Source organism: Myxocyprinus asiaticus, chromosome 32, assembly GCF_019703515.2.
Source record: "Myxocyprinus asiaticus isolate MX2 ecotype Aquarium Trade chromosome 32, UBuf_Myxa_2, whole genome shotgun sequence".
NCBI lineage: Eukaryota > Metazoa > Chordata > Actinopteri > Cypriniformes > Catostomidae > Myxocyprinus > Myxocyprinus asiaticus.
In genome coordinates, this window is record NC_059375.1 from 16,207,364 (window position 1) to 16,224,635 (window position 17,272).

The window sequence follows — 17,272 nt, forward strand, 5'->3', positions numbered from 1 at the left end:
ATGATTATACAGTGATAACATCTAAAGACTCAAATGTGCCTTGCAATCAACATAAAGTAGAAGTGACAAATCAGAGATATATAATTAAACATAAAAGAGTATCTTTTTAAGTTTTAACAGAAGAATTAATGCAAGTGCATTTATAAAATGACAAGCTTCACATTTCTGCTTTTAAACCCTCCAAAAATTGGCCCCATTCACTTCCATTGTAAGTGCGTCACTGAAACCTCGATTTTTTACGAGTTTTTCTAAAGGATAAGTGGTAACTGGTATTTTGATGGAAACTACTGTATGGTTGCCAAGGTAATTTTATGTAAGAAAGGAGCTGCAACACAATGTTGTGTCCAGGAGGAGGCACTGTTATATCATATTACTGAGAATACAACTGCAAAATTTACTCCACTGTCCAATTTATTGTTTGGAATACAATACACATTACATAAAAACAACATGAATGAGGTTGACATACTCTTAACTCGACACTTTGAATTGACCTCTACCAAAATAGAAAAGATCTCTGTATATCATTGCTTGTAATTTCTGTATTGATATAACCTCTTCGTCAAATTATATAATTTATTCATAGGGAAAATAAACAGAATTGATTTATGTACATTAGACGATTCATTGTCAAAATTGCAGCTAAAAATGGCACATCAGTACAAATTTTCTGATCAACGAAATATTAATTTTAGGCTATATACAGATCTTTCATTAGATCTGGAAAAATTAAGAACAACATCAACAATGGAAAAACAACAAGAACAAAAGTGCAAAAGGCATAGTGCTGAAATGCTAAACGTTTCAAATGAAAATATTTGAACAACACCATATATTAAACAATCCACAGTACACATAGTATCTTGACATAACATCAATTTGCTAAATTCTGGAACATTTTGAACAGTACTGAATGCAACTAATTTCTAGTTAAAGCTTTCTATATATTCAGCGTACAAGACATAACTAAATGTAAAGGCATTTAACAAAACATCAAGTATATTTTATGCAACCTAAGTGCCATATTAATTTTTTTTTCAGTATTTATAGTACATACATTCATCTTTCATAATGCTTTATCATTTTATGAAAAGGCATGAACAGATAAGAGATGACTTAAAGCTGAACAATAAGAGAAAGAGAGAGAGAGAGAGTGAGAGAGAGAGAGTGATATGAGTATGTGTGTGTGACAAAAAAAAAGGGGGGGGGGTTCTGATCTATATTGGAGTAATACTTCAAATAGGGGCACTTTTGACTACTTAAAATTGTGACAAATTAAACTTCAAACTATGTTTCATTTACATTAAAACGTGTATCAGATATGCTGGAATAAAGATCTAATCATTGTCTTGATCAACCTTTACATGGATTTTGGTATAATGTGTATAAATGTTTTCCTTTTTGCAGAAAAAGTGGGTTAAGCTTTGGACAAACTGTCATTTAACTGTATAACTTTAACTATTTTTTTACAAATTTACTGTAGAGGGGAAGATAAAAAGTCAGGGTAAATGGAAAAGATTGGCTTATTTAACTTTTCAACTCTCTAAGAATTAGCTAAAAGTACTCAAAGAGACAAAACGTAATAATATATCAATTGAAACTAAAAAAAGCAAAATCATCCTAGGGGACAGAAAACTTCCCCTAATTGAATAATCCATTGAAGAATGAGTTATGAGTATTGAAGGTACATTCACAGCTGCTCGGAGAGGTGGGTCAGGAGAAAAATTCAAGTGCGCGATGAACAATTAATTCTTTCAAAGCACACATCTGAATTTATTGACTGTCTGGGGGGTGTACCAATTACATACTGACGAGTGCTTCTCTTTACACTGTGTTTACTTTGTGCCGTTCAGTACTGTTTGCAAGCTGTGAAGCGCAGGGAGGTCTAAAAAAAGAATAGAGCATTTGAAAATGAAAGTCTCCAGAGCCACAGAGTTTACGACAGACATCCAATTTATGCAAGAGAAGAGGATGAAAGTGGAAAAACACACAGATACACACATACACAAGTGCACACAGGTTTAGGAGTGACAGCAACCGGCTCCCTTCATCTCCTTGTTAACATACTCGTGCAGCTGAAACTTTGGCTCGTTAGGCTCCTTCATCTCCCTATGCTTCAGTTCCCTGAGAGACAGAGGGAGATGTAAGTTTTCCTTTGCAAACTTTTCAAACATACTGACACTTTTACATAAAATCTCGTAAAAGCTATTTGTTTGATAGAAAAATGTAGTGTACCCTGAAAAAGTGCATTAATTGTATATCAACACATCTTACACACAGAATCTGAAAGAAAGAAATTATTTCTTTGTCTGTCTGTCTGTCTATCTACAGTGGCAAGAAAAATGTTGTGAAACCTTTGGAATTACCTGCATTTATGTATAAATTTGTCTTAAAATCTGGTTTGATCTTCATCTAAGTTACAATAATGAACAAACACAATCTGTTTTAACTAATAACACACAAATAATTGTGTTGTTCTTGTATATATTGAATAAATAATTCAAACATTCACAGTGTAGGTTGAAAAAAGTATGTGAACCCCTAGGCTAATGACGTCAACAAAAGCTAATTAGAGTCAGGAGATGGCAAACCTGGCATGCGATTAATGAAATGAGATTGGAAGTGTGGGTTAGAGATACTTTGACTTATAAAAAGCACTCAAACATTTTGAGATTGCTATTCACAAGAAGCATCTGCTGAGGTGGATCATGCCTCACAAAAAAGAGATCTCAGAAGACCTACAGTCAAGAATTATTGCTTTGCGTAAAACTGGACAGGGTTACAAAGTTATCTTGAAGAGCTTAGATATTCATCAGTCCACAGTTAGACAAACTGTCTATAAATGGAGACGATTTAGTGCTGTGGCTACTCTCCCTAGAAGTATCCGTCCAGCCAAGATGACTCAAAGGGCACACTGCAGAATGCTCAATGAGGTAAAAAAAAGAACCGTAGAGTGACAGTTAAAGACTTGAAGGAATTACTGGAACTGGTTAACATCTCTGTTCATGAGTCTACTATACAGAAAACATTAAACAGGCATGCTGTCCATGGCAGGACACCATGAAGGATGGTTTGCCAAAGTACACCTTGACACTCCACAACGCTACTGGGAAAATGTTTTGTGGACTGATGAAACTAAGGTTGAATTATCTGAAGGCTGTATATCATTTGTTTGTAATGCACAGCACTGGGGGAGGGTAGGAAAAAAACATTTCACTGCCTCTGTACTTGTGTATCAGTATGTATGTGACAAATAAAACTTTGAACTTGAATTGTTTGGGAAGCACACGCAGCACTGCCAAAGGAGGATCGACCAGTTATTAAATCCAAGGGTTCACTTACTTTTTCCACAGCACCATGAATGTTTAATTGGATGTGTTCAATAAAGACATCTATCTATCTATCTATCTATCTATCTATCTATCTATCTATCTCTTAACTTTCAACCTTAAAGCCTTTATTTTGGCAGAAACTGAAGGAAGACCTTTGAATTTTGGTGTGTACTAGGCAAATTTTCCTATATGCTTTTTGTTATCTCCTCGGTCAACAAAACCCCAGTGCCATTCTCAATGCATGTTTTAAGTGAACAGAACTCAAAGCAGATTTCGGCAGAATTGGAAAACTTGCCATTTACTGTTCTACACATCCCTCGCCCCTAGCATTTAAATAATAATAATAATAATAATAATAATAATAATTTTATTTTTTACAATTGGTTACATGCATTTCTCAATACCTAGAATACATTTTCAAAAATCTTCATCCTATCAACACATCATGTGCATGTGGACTAAACTGTGGATCATCTTGTCAATGTGTTTATACAAAATGCATTGAATGACCACATCTTTCAACATCTTTTCTCACTCAAACAGAACCATTAAATAAACTCTGTATCTAAGCCATTTTTGCACACTTGTACATACTGTTTTTAAAACTGTTACATTTATGTATCTTGTAACTTAATTAGACAGCAATATGCTTTAGGCTAATTCTACCAAAATTTCATTTTCAAGAATATTCAAGGAATAAAAAAAGTAAAACCATTAGTAAAACCTACTACAGCTCTTTTAGCTGATGACCTACTCAGCTGTTGTGCTTTATCAATGTTGCTACCATCTTTACAAAAGGGACCAACTTTGTAATGATTGCATTGACATACATACATTGAGTGCACAGGCGAGGTGCATTGCCATTGAGATGAAGACCCAGAGCTGTATTCATGCATGTATGCATACCGAATCATCCTATAATTTACTATCTGTTCGTGTAGCATACACTGCTACAGCATCCTGTACATGTTTGTAAATATTGGTTTCTTTAAAAAAAAAAAATAAATAAATAAAAAAAATCCAAGATGCTTGGCAAAAGAATAAATAAGTAACACGTGTTACCAATATTTAGTGTTTTTAAGGTCATTGTGTTATGAATGAAAAGCTGTGTTAGCTGGGTGTGGATGTCTGCTACAGTACAGTATGTTATGGAAGAAGCCGCTGATTTTGAGACATGTATGAAGTGTTTTGGTGTTAGTGAATTTTGGACAAGAAATGAACTAATGTCAAGCTGCATGTTACAAAAGACAACTGTGTGCAGTGTGCAAAATGGATACTCAGTATTGAGAAAAGCATGTAACCAATTGCGAAAATAAATAAATAAATAATCTGGCTAATTTTATTAAGCTTTCAGATATTTTCAGAAGAGTTTAGTTCACTTGGCTCCATTTAACACATTTTTACCATCTTTAACCCTCTGATGCATGGTGTCAACTATAGATCTTTAAAAGCCATTTTTAACCACGCAGTGTGATTTCACATCAAAACCACCATGGGTCAGTTGCAACAACTGTTGTAGGTTAATGGTTTTAAAAGGGCATATTCTTTGCTTACCTACAAATTGCCATTGGCTTACATACAAACCTTAATGGACAAATGTAGGGTGACCATACGTCCTCTTTTTCCCAGAACATGTCCTCTTTTTCAGGCCTTCAAAAAAGCGACTGGCTGAGATTTCAGAACTGGCTAAAAGTGTCCTGGATTTGGCTTTGTTTTTATATTGATGTGCTCTCTACAGTTTAGACTATTATACATTCTGTGTGTTCGTTTTAACGTGTCCATATGTGATTATTCTGGCTGAGAGCGGCAGATTTAAAGTACTTTTTTTACACGTTCTCTCTCTCTCACTTGCTCTCTGCCCGTGCGCTGATCACTCACCTAGCACTTTATTAGGTACACCTGTACACCTACATATTTCAGCTAATGTGGCAGCAGTGCAGTGCATAAAATCATGCAGATACAGATCAGGTGCTTCAGTTAATGTTCACATCGACTATCAGAATGAGGAAAAAGTGTAATCGGTGATTTCAACCGTGGCATGATTGTTGGTGCCAGATGGGCTGGTTTGAGTATTTCTGTAACTGCTGATCTTCTGGGATTTACACACACAACAGTCTCTAGAGCAGCACTACTCAACACGTGGCCCACAGAGCGCATGCGGCCCTCAAGCCATTTTTGTGGCTATGATTTCATCATCAAAAATATATTTATCAATAGCCATCAAATGTGCATGAATTGTGAGGTGTCCATTTTCCAGATTATTTATGGTAGCTCTCTGAATTGCTGAAGCACAGCACAGTTAGAGAGGGAAATAAACTGCAAAAGGATTTAACAAATGAAATAAACAACAAAGAATATCTGAGCATAGCTGAAGTTTCATGAGAGCGGCGGTCCGTCAGCGCGCGCGCACATAGAAATAGCATGTGCGCACACGCGCGGTCTGTCAATCAAGAATGTGCGCTCTCAATCTCACCTGAGGGTCACTCATCAACGCGAATATATGTTAAACCCATTTGAATAGCTTGATGGAGATATATGCTCGTCAGTCGTTATGACAACAGTCATAACAGGAAAAAAGAATAGTTTATCCTGCAATAACAGCATTGAGACGCCTTCACGCAAATGCTTATTAGTGATCTACGTTCCTTCATAGCAAAACGCTAAAGTGGGTGAACAAATCTTTATGACTTATCACAGGAGCAGTTTTGGAGTTAATCGTGGATATATCTCTCGTTTCTGAACATATCTCAGTTGAGTGTGATGTTGAACACTCATGCAGTTTACAAGTTGACAGTGACAACAGAACTGATCATATCTGTTTCTGTGGTATAAAGTGGCTCTTTGAAAAATGTAAACAAAACTATGAGAAATAGAACTGTTACACCCCTAATTTATAGGCTTTTAATTTATAATTCTTACTATAAACAAATGTCACTATAAAATGTGTGTATATATATATATATATATATATATATATATATATATATATATATATATATATATACACACACACACACACAACATATTTCAAACATATATTATATACAGTACCCTCAAGGCTACACGGATCCAGCTTTGCAGCCCCTGAGCTTCCCAAAATTGAGTAGCCCTGCTCTAGAATTTACTCAAAATAGTGCCAAAAACAAAAAGTGGATGGAAACGCCTTGTTGATGAGAGAGGTCAGTGGAGAATGGTTCGAACTGACAGAAAGGCTACAGTAACTCAGATAACCACTCTGTACAATTGTAGTGAGCAGAATAGCATCTCAGACTGAACAACACCTCGAACCTTGAGGCGGATGGGCTACAACAGCAGAAGACCACGTCGGGCACTTTATTTGGACCATAGTGTTTCTATTTAAGTGCTCAGTGAGTGTATGTGTGCACGAGTGAGATCGCCAAAGCGCTCTGCTGCTCTTAGCTAGAAACATCAATAACATAAGTACACTTTCTACAAGTACGTTGCCTAACTCTGTAAATTATAAAATAGAACACCTGTTTTATCAGACTATTGACATTTTTAACTGAAAATGTTGACTATATTTAGACAACATCAAATATACTACCTATCAGGGAAATTTAAACTAATATGACGGATAAAAATAGACCATGATGGAAATTGTACAAGTCCGTCACATATTTGCAGTGCAATCTATGTATGTGACCTGTAAAGCTGGTACTTGTCAATGTCAAAAAAGTCAGAATATTTACATTTACACTTAGCAAATGCTTTTATCCAAAGTGAAAATGGATCCAAAGTTCAAAATACAATGTACAAGAACACAGGTCAGGACATGTGAGGTGAGAAACAAGCCCTGCGCCTCTATTCACATACTATCCATAATAAATATCATGTGACAAGCACAAAACATCAGCCAAAGGAGAGTTTGTCATAAAAATTTGATCTACAGGGAAGTACACCTAGGCACAGCAGGAGGACTGAAAAGTGTGAAGTGTAGTGGTAAACCAATTATTTTTAATGGCATCTGATCTTTTCTGTTTATATTTCCTGTCGTTTTTATTTTATAAGCATTATTAACTGCATTAAACAGATTTAATTGGGGAGATGGGAAACGTTTTTTATTCTTGATTTTTTGTAATTTAATAATATATGCATCCAAGGGTTAAATCCATTCCACAGATTCCCCCTCCTAAAAAGAGTGCTGCCTGGAAATGTGGAAAAAGTCTGCAGATTCTGTCAGGACCTGCTTTTAACAGACTCACTTAGCCACAGCAGTGAAGGCCAACTCCACATTCAGACCAGATTTAGCGCTGGTTTCCATGAAGGGAACTCCAAACTCCTGTGGAGAATAGGAGAAACACAAGCATGATACTGTATCCCAAGGCATCAGAGGGATGATAAAGGGATGGTCATCATGTACTCATCCTCATGTTCTTCCAAACTCATATGACTTTTTTTCTTAAATGAAGAAAAGAAACAACAACAAAAAACAGGATGTTAGGCAGATTGTGAGCCTCAGTCAACATTTATTTCCATTGTATCTATTCTCCATTCAATAAAAGTGAATGGTGACTGAAGTTAACATTCTGCCTACCATCTCCTTTTATATTTGGGTGAACTATCCCTTTAAAGTACTCTTTTTATTCCTTCAATACAGGGATAAATATAACCTTTTGCATAATGCATACTGCATTTACAAACAGTGGGACAAACGTCTGCTTTTTAATTCATTCAGGGGATCTCTCTAAGATGACAACGACATCCATGTAACCGTGGCAATGACTGCAAATGTGTGTATCACACATGCACAGTGAAAAATTTAAATGGGACAACCTCACATAGACAATAAAAGAGGTTAAATAAAGCAAGTGATTTACATTTATCTAGCCTGCGGTTTGTAGTTACTGTTACAGGCTTGTGAATGTGGCTGAGCGCACCTGCTTAGAAAATTGAGTTAGTCAGAGAACTGATGCTGAGACTAAACTATCCCTTTGAGAAAAGCATTAGTGAAACCTGAAAACACTGTGATGGATAACAGAATTAAACCAGTGCCTAATGTCTTCTCTATTGTACAACTGGCTCCATATTATATGTATGTTATCAGTTTTTCCTACTCTAATCCAAACATTACCAATAAAGCTGACTTTTGAACAATGGCTGCAGGCAGCTTCATTCTACATCGTTTGTTGTATGCATGCACAATGAAAATGTCTATATATCTCAAATTATTCTTTTGAAAACATTTTTTAAATAAAAGTAGTGTAATTTGTGGAATAAAACATTCAGTTGAATTGAGGGATCACATTAAATTGATTACGTATCACCCTCTCAATCAAATCAAACTAGCCTACGTCGAGATGACTTTGGTAAAAATTAATGCACCAGACATAATTCTTGATCTTGTAACATTGGCATTGACATAGTTGTTAGTGACCACATGATGGTATACTATTAAACTATAGATTCAAGCATGCTGCATTAGGAAAGAAAATGAGTGGTTGTTATATATAATTCATGTTTGAGTCCTTGCCAATGGAAAAACAAACTTAAGCATATACAGTATCCCTGCTTGCTTAAATAATTACCAATATGGTGTGAAATGCAACACTGCATTTATGTTGTCCAATTAAATTTAATGTTTTGGATATGATGCTCTGCGGCTCCTGATTTAAAATATAAAGATGAGACAGTGTGTGTGTATGTGTGTGTGTGGGCAGGTTTGGGTGGTTTATGAGGAAATTTTTTAGGTTACAAACTGATAAATACAAGGGTATTATGCTATAAATGTGGTTCATGAGGACATTTCTAGTGTCCCCATAATTCAAATCGCTTAAAAAACATACTAAACAATGTTTTTTTGAAAATGTGAAAATGCAGAAAGTTTTTTGTGAGGGTTAGGTTTAGGGGTAGGGTTAGGATTAGGGGATAGAATCTATAGTTTGTACAGTGTAAAAATCATTATGTCTATGGAGAGTCCTCATAAGGATAGCTGCACCAATGCATGTGTGTGTGTGTGTGTGTGTGTGTGTGTGTGTGTGTGTGTGTGTGTGTGTTTGGATAACTCGCCTTGGCCAGTTTCTCCCCCTCCTCTCTCTTCACAACCCTTTCATGTGTGGCATCAGCCTGAAAAATCAATCAATATATCAATCAATCAATACAAATACATGATGCATTATATATGATTTCTAAACCAACTAAACATACAATATTTGCTATAAATTATTTATGAATTAAAGGTTTGGCTGTCATACACAGCATGTCCAAATATAGAAAGGGCATAAGGTTTCAGATCTCTAATGAGTAAGGTATCAGTGGGTTTCAAATATATAATTTAGTATATCGATATATAAATTATTAATCCAACCCACATCCGATGTGTGTACTTCAGTCAGATTTAGAGAACACTGTTTATGAACCTTTTATCATCTACATTTGGCTGGGCAATAAAAAACATTTTAAGCATTTTTGTACTTGCTGTTTACAATGTTTTACATTCATTATTACTTCTTACCATTTTTCTCGGCTTCATCTACTTTTCAAAGACCCAAGTTAATATATAGATGCAAGAAAAAGTGTGTGATCCTTTGGAATTACCTGCATTTATGTATAACTGTGTCTTAAAATCTGGTTTGATGTTTATCTAAGTTACAATAATGAACAAACACAATCTGTTTTAACTAATAACACACAAATTATTTTATTGTTCTTGTACATACTGAATACATCATTCAAACATTCACAGTGTATGTTGGAAAAAATATGTGAACCCCTAAGCAAATTATGTCAACAAAAGCTAATTAGAGTCAGGTTAAGGTTAAGCTAATTAGCATCCAGTTCGTGAAATGAGATTGGAGGTGTGGGTTAGATCCAATTTGACTCAAAAAGCACTCAAACATTTTAAGTTTGCAATTTACAAGAAGTATCTGCGGACGTGGAACATGCCTCACAAAAAAGAGATTTCAGAAGACCTACGGTCAAGAATTGTTGCTTTGCATAAAGCTGGAAAGGGTTACAAAGTTATCTTGAAGAGCTTAGATAATTATCTGTCCACAGTTAGACAAATTGTCTATAAATGGCGACGATTTAGTACTGTGGCTACTCTCCCTAGAAGGATCCGTCCAGCCAAGATGACTCAAAGGGCACACCGCAGAATGCTCAATGAGGTAAAAAAGAGCGACAGCTAAAGACTAGAAGGAATCATTGGAACTGGTTAACATCTCTGTTCATGAGTCTACTATACGGAAAGGCATGGTGTCAATGGCAGGACACCATGAATGTAACTGCTGCTTTCCAACAAAAACATTGCTGCACGCCTGAAGTTTGCCAAAGTCCACCTTGACATTCCACAACGCTACTGGGAAAATGTTTTGTGGACTGATGAAACTAAGGTTGAATTGTTTGGGAAGAACACCCAGCACTATGTATGAGGTGAAAAGGGCACCACATACCAAAATGAAAACATCATCCCAACAGTGAAGTACAGTAGGTGATATCATGATATGGGTCTGCTTTGCTGCTTCGTGGCCTGGACCGCTTGCCATCATTGAGGGAATGAATCCCCAAGTTTATCAAGATATCCTATAGGTTAATGTCAGGGTCGCTGTGCACCAGCTGAAGCTCAGTAGAAGTTGGGTGATGCAGCAGGACAATGACCCTAAACATCAAAGGAAATTCAGTACAGAATAGCTTAAAAAAAAAAAAATCAATCTTTTGGAGTGACCCAGTCAGAGCCCAGACCTTGTGCTGTGGAATGACCTCAAGAGAGCTGTTCACACCAGTCATCCTAAGAATAAGGATAAGCTAAAGCAATTCTGTAAGGAAAAATGGTCCAAAATTCCTTCTGAACGTTGTGCAGGTCTAATCCACAGCTACCGGAAATGCTTGGTTTAGATTACTGCTGCCAAAGGAGGATTGACAAGTTATTAAATCCAAGGCGTTTACTTACTTTTTCCACAGCACCGTGAATATTTAATGTGATGTGTTCAATAAAGACATGAAAGATTATAATTGTTTGTGTGTTGTTAGCTTAATCAAATAGTGTTTTTTCTATACTCGTGACTTTGATGAAGTTGAGATCACATTTTATGACCAACTAATGCAGAAAACCAGCTAATTCCAAAAGGTTCACATACTTTTTCTTGCCGCTGTAGATACCACCCAGCATGCTTCACTCACCTTGTTACCCAGGAGCATGATGACTACATTCTGCTGAGCAAACTCGTGTATCTCTGTGAGCCAGGCCTGCGGAGAGAGAACAACTGACAGCAACTGTATTGTAAATGTACAGGAAATTACAATCATCTCACATATACATAAACACACATTGTATTTCAGGTTTAGGAGTCCAACAAAGTTTAGAATTGAATCCCTGAAGAAAAAGGCCATATTTTCCAACCTAGTATGACAGTCAAAGTCATTTCAAGGAGGTAGATATTTAATCAATAAACCACTGGTGTTTTAATAGGGTGAATTTGCACTCAGCCAAGAAAAGAGCTAATAAGGAAATCCAGGAAAAAATGGAGAAGAGAGAGAGAGTGAGACAAGATGAAGACAGCCCTGGGGACATGAAATTTGACCTCAGGTTAATGAAAGCCTCCTGTTAATATTGAGAGCAGGAAATCATAGGAGTGATACAATTCTATGACACACTGAGTCACACAGCAAGTGTCTGTTTCATCCTGAGTCTCATAATTATCACAAACACACACACACACACACTAATTATTAAGGTATGTTTAATAATTAGTAATGGAAGGCATCACTAATTATTAAAATTATTATCAAAGCATTACAACTTTTACATAAGGTTAGAGGTTTAACCACAGAACTATTGAGAACTATTGAGGTTCACGCTAGCAACCACCCAGAACATCATAGTAACCGCTCACAACATCCTAACATTGAGGCGATGAGTTTACTGGTAAGCACTTTCTTCTTGAATATGTCAAAATCTAGTATAGCGACCAACAGACAACAACATGATGTAACAACATGACAGAATACATAATGAGTCACAGTTACGTGTCATTTCTACAAGAGACACTTCATGTTGGAGATCTCACGTGACTGATGTTTGTGTAACAAGCAAACTTTTATAACATTCACTTTAATTGTTCAACTAAACTCTCCTTGAGGTCAAAATATGAGGATCAAAATCCTTCACATCTTTATTGTTTGTTTATACTAATTCATCTTTTATTCTGACTGTAATGCATATTACATGTAATGCAACCAGGGTTGGGGAAAATTCAGAATTTAAGAATAGTCTTTTTTTTAATTATTATTCATGAGTTAGAATTTGATTAAATTATGGAGCTATATTTGTGCCACAATCATGCATGTGCAAGAAGATATTTTGAGTGCGCAAAAAAATATTTTGACATCAGCATACATTAAAAGTTTATTCGAGCGCATATTTAATTTGTGTTTGCTCAAAATGAATTAATCTTTGCAAGAAGATGCATTGCTTTACAAAACTGAGTTCAAGCGTGTGCAAAATAACTTTTTGCATAGTTGTTTTAATAGTTTAATTTTCCAACAATGGTTTTCAATTTAGTTTCCATCTCTTGGTTTAACTTTGATTAGCAAAGATGAATTTGGCTTTTAATGTTAACATGTGAAGAAGCAGCCATCTGTGTTTTGAGAGTTCATCAAAGATGCAAAGAATCTTGAAGGACATTTTCATAATTTTGTACCAATCCTAAATGAATCAGATAAGTATCCACTAAGAATACACAAATATCCTAATGGATAAACTGAAACTGTATTCTTTTATTAACAATCAATTAGCATTGTTAATGATTTTTTTCTTCTTTTTAAAAATTATGCCAGCAATAAAGAGCCATAAATGACCCTTTTTTTTTTTTTATCTTACTTTTGTTACAGTCGAAGAATAAACAGCTTTGTGACACCTGGGGGGTGGGGTGGTGGGGGAATATAAGGAATAGGTGTACATAAAGTGAAAATCAGACAAATGCCATACAGACCTCTACTGTAGTGGACAGCCTAGGAGCTAAGTTCAGAAAAACATTCAGGGCTTTACTGAAAACATTCGGTGCTTAAAACTACACTTACAGCAGTTATGAGTTTTTTTTATTCATTTGTTCTTTTTTCATTTCAGTTCTGCATCCTGTTTGCTACCTCAGTTCAATTTCAATTCCAATTCTGAAACTGAATTAGAATTTAAAAGGTATTTTATCTAGTCATTTAGCAGACACTTTTATCTAAACTGACTTACAAATGAGGAACATAAGCAATTTGCCATACAAAAGTCAACAATATCTGCAGTATCGCACTGCAAAGTTCCCAGAGTAGCTAGAGAAGTATAGAAGCTAGTCCAGAAGAAAGAGACAGACAAGTAAAGTTTTTTTAAATAATTATTATTGAATAATTAAACCGTAAGTGCCATTAGTGTGGACTGGTTAAGTGCTCACGAAAGTGATGTGTTTTCAGCTGTTTACTGAATGTTGAGATGGTTTCAGAAAATCAGGTGGAGGTTGGAAGCTCATTCCACCACAGAAGAAGAGAGAAAGTAAATGATTCACAACTGTAACAGACACATTATTCATCTGGACCCACTTTATATCAGGTGTCTTTTACTACTATGTACTTAATCATTTGATAACATGTACTTATTATGTACATACATGGTGTTGCATTGTACTTACATTTAAAGTACCTGCATTAAATTACATCTGTAGTTACACTGTTAACCTTACCCCTAAACCTAACCCCACCCCAACCCTTACCCTAAACCCTAACACTAACCCTACCCCTAAACCTACAGTACCTCAACCTCAGTAGCAGCAAATGTGAATTTTGAGAGAATTTTGCAGTACAACATGTAGTTACACAATAAGTATATTGTATTGTATATATTTTAATGTTAGTACACAATAGTTAAAGACACCTAATATAAAGTGCGACCATTCATCTAAATACAGCAGTTGTGAGCTATGGTTTCTGATCAGTTATAAGAAGAGCAACAAGAAAAATTCTAACCATCACAAATCATGATCAAATATGGCACATTGACAAATTCTACACATACACAAAAGTTGACGTGTACCATGAGCACATGGCCACATAATTATAATATAGAGTTACTGTAACTTGGGAACTTTGAAAATGTCATTTTATTCCTAGTCTGCTGATGGAGAAAAAGAGAGCCTTTTCAGCCACTTATTGCACTTTGACAAGTCTTCCAGAAGAACAAGGCTTTTTTAAGCCAGGATTTATCACAGCACAACCCTTTCAGTAACATGTTTGTTAAAATGAATGCAAAAGACAACAAAAAGCATGTTACACAATCTGTCCGTGTGAAATCTCTAGTCTCATGTTACCAGATACTATCATTCTCTTCCTCCCTAATTTCAGCACTTTGCATCTGTAGAGTGGACCCTTCGGTCTTGGCTATATGTGGCAGCAGTCCCACAATCTTTTACCCTGACTCATTACACACTCTGAAAATGGGTCTCTCTCTCTCTAAAATTCTCTCACCCTCATTTGCATTTAAAAAGCATAACAGAGCTATTTAGCAATCTGTCATAAAAACCCTGTACTGTATCAGTGTGCATGTTTATTTCCCTCTGGACCCAGAACAGGAGAAGAGGGAGGGAGGGAGGGAGAGGGAGAGAGGAGAGAGAGAGAGAGAGAGAGAGAGAGAGAGAGAGAGAGAGAGAGAGAGAAAGAGAGAGGAGAGATGTCTCTACCATTTTTGTTTCATGTTTCACTTGTGGCTTTTTTAAGTACAATCAACACCAGTCTTCTGATACACGTCATTCTCTTTCTTGGACGAAAACATTTTTAATTAAGGAGAAAGGGCTGACTTGAATGAATATATAAGTCATATTACTCTGTCCTAAAAGGGCACAGAGCAGATTTAAAGAGCCTTCCGGCCAACAGAATGGCAGTGCCTGAATGTCATTTCACATGCTAACACAAACGGCTCACTCGTATGGACTTGAGTGCTAATGAAAGGGAACTGGTTGTATCATGATAGAACCGCCAAAATGCTTATTGTGCAGAAAGCTGTACTGTGTGAAACAGTGGATTACTGTTACACATAAGGTGGAAATGTCAGAAGACAAATAATGTCTGTTATGGATATGGATTTACAATTTCATTGAAATGAACAGCTATTCTCTGAACATGAATTTTAAGTCTAATAAGATCCTATGAAAATTGAAAAGGATTGAAAATCCAATGAAAAGTCATTGAGGTCTCTAGCAAAGCTTTTCTTTATATAAGGAGATGGTAACCCCCATGTCTTTTCGGAAAAAGCAGAAGAGTCAATAACTCTCAACTTGGATTTGCCTTGTAAGCCAATCATATAATGGCCCTGACATCAATGAGCATGTTTACATATACTTAATATGCTGACAACAGGTAATAGCTTTCCTTTATCGAAGTCATAAACAGTTTAAGCCAAAACTAAATCGCCACATGTAGATTTTTTCACATTACCCCGATTTCGTGTTGCATGTAATCACCTTTATCAGCATTCTTGCCGGTTTATCCAGTGTGTAGAAGTGTTGCATGCATTCATTGTACTGAGGCATCTTCTCCACTGATATCCATTCAAGAAGCTCTGGTCTCCCTGTTGGGTCTTTTTGAGGTAAACTTAATTCTAATAAATTAACATTGATAATGTGTTGAATCAGGACACAGTAGTGGTGAAAACAGCCCTGGAGTTCATGTTTTCATAGGGAGTCTGTACTGTGCATTTCTTTGCCCATTATCACATTATGGATGTAGCCTTCTGGCATACTGGAAACTTTTTGGGCAACTACCCTGTATATATAATTATGTATACAATCTTTGCTCCTATCTGTTTACATTCACTTAAGAAATAACCAAATGTGTTTACATTAATGATTCACTGAGACACACTATACTGTCAGTCAGCACAATCTTGAGGTGTTAGTTCATTTTTTAGTAGCAGTCTTCACAAGTTTCTAAAATAAATGCACCTTAAAAATATTCCCCTACAAATGTTTATTCAGACCTCGTTTATTTCCCGCTATTCTCTTCTGGAATTACTGGAGATAATTACTCACTCATACCAGATTATACTGCATTTTGAAATAATTCAAATGAAATAATTCAAATTTATGTCCAGAAATGCTGAATAGCCCAAATATTTTTAAATAATTCTTTCTAGTTTGACACATACTTCTGAATCCATTCCACTAATACCATTTTTTTTTTATGCTTGATTTTCAAGCTATTTTTTTTAATGTCATCTGAATTGCCATTTTACATTAAATTACAGTATTGGAAATAATAAGAAGAGGTCTTTTAAGTCCTCTTCCTGCATCTATAAACAATAGGTAAATAACCGGCAGAGAAATGTAGGTTGTCATACAGTAAAAGTTTTAATAGTGTGCAATTTGGCAAACTTACCCTTTGGTATTCCTTACAGACACCACAACAATATGATTGTCAAGCCCTAAAAACATTGTGACCGAGAAGCTCCACTTAAAATAATTTAACTGAAATGCATTCCTAAGGTTTAAGAAGAATGATGGATTAGGATGTGCTTATCAAGAATGTTAATGTAATGGTGGCAGTCACTGGTTTGTGTCAGACTAATCAAGAGTGATAAATGAGACTTATTTACCAACAATGCTATAGCCAACATTCAACAAAACATGGCTAGAATATCACTGGAGGAAAAAGAAGATGGTACAAGAATGCTGTTCAAATAGAAAAGACAGGTTTAATGGAGAGATTAAGCTGTTCGACAAAAGATTAGAGGGAGAATAATGGGAATGGAGATAAAGACAACTGAGACTAAAAGAAGAGGAAACAATTAGTACAGCACAAGTACTTGGTTTGGCATTACTGAAATCCAACTGTTAAATTAGAGTAACAGAATGAGAGAAATGAATAAGACAAAAAGATTGAGTGAACACCATACTCAGGTCAGTCATCTGAAGATGTGGGCAAGGTTACACATGTGAGCAAATAATAAGCAG

General features: G+C 35.8%; 1 protein-coding gene across 1 annotated transcript in view; it reads right to left on the reverse strand.

Moving 5' to 3' along the window:
- Positions 1–393: 393 nt before the first annotated feature.
- Positions 394–17,272, reverse strand: part of LOC127423179 (ras-related protein Rab-26) — a 125,225-nt gene continuing 108,346 nt past the window's right edge. The window contains exons 6-9 of the mRNA XM_051667307.1: positions 11,469–11,534; positions 9,360–9,416; positions 7,556–7,632; positions 394–2,124 (exon numbers count right to left, since the gene is read on the reverse strand). Coding sequence (XP_051523267.1) covers positions 2,022–2,124; positions 7,556–7,632; positions 9,360–9,416; positions 11,469–11,534 — 303 coding nt within the window. The 3' untranslated portion in view covers positions 394–2,021. The remainder of the gene's footprint in view (positions 2,125–7,555; positions 7,633–9,359; positions 9,417–11,468; positions 11,535–17,272) is intronic.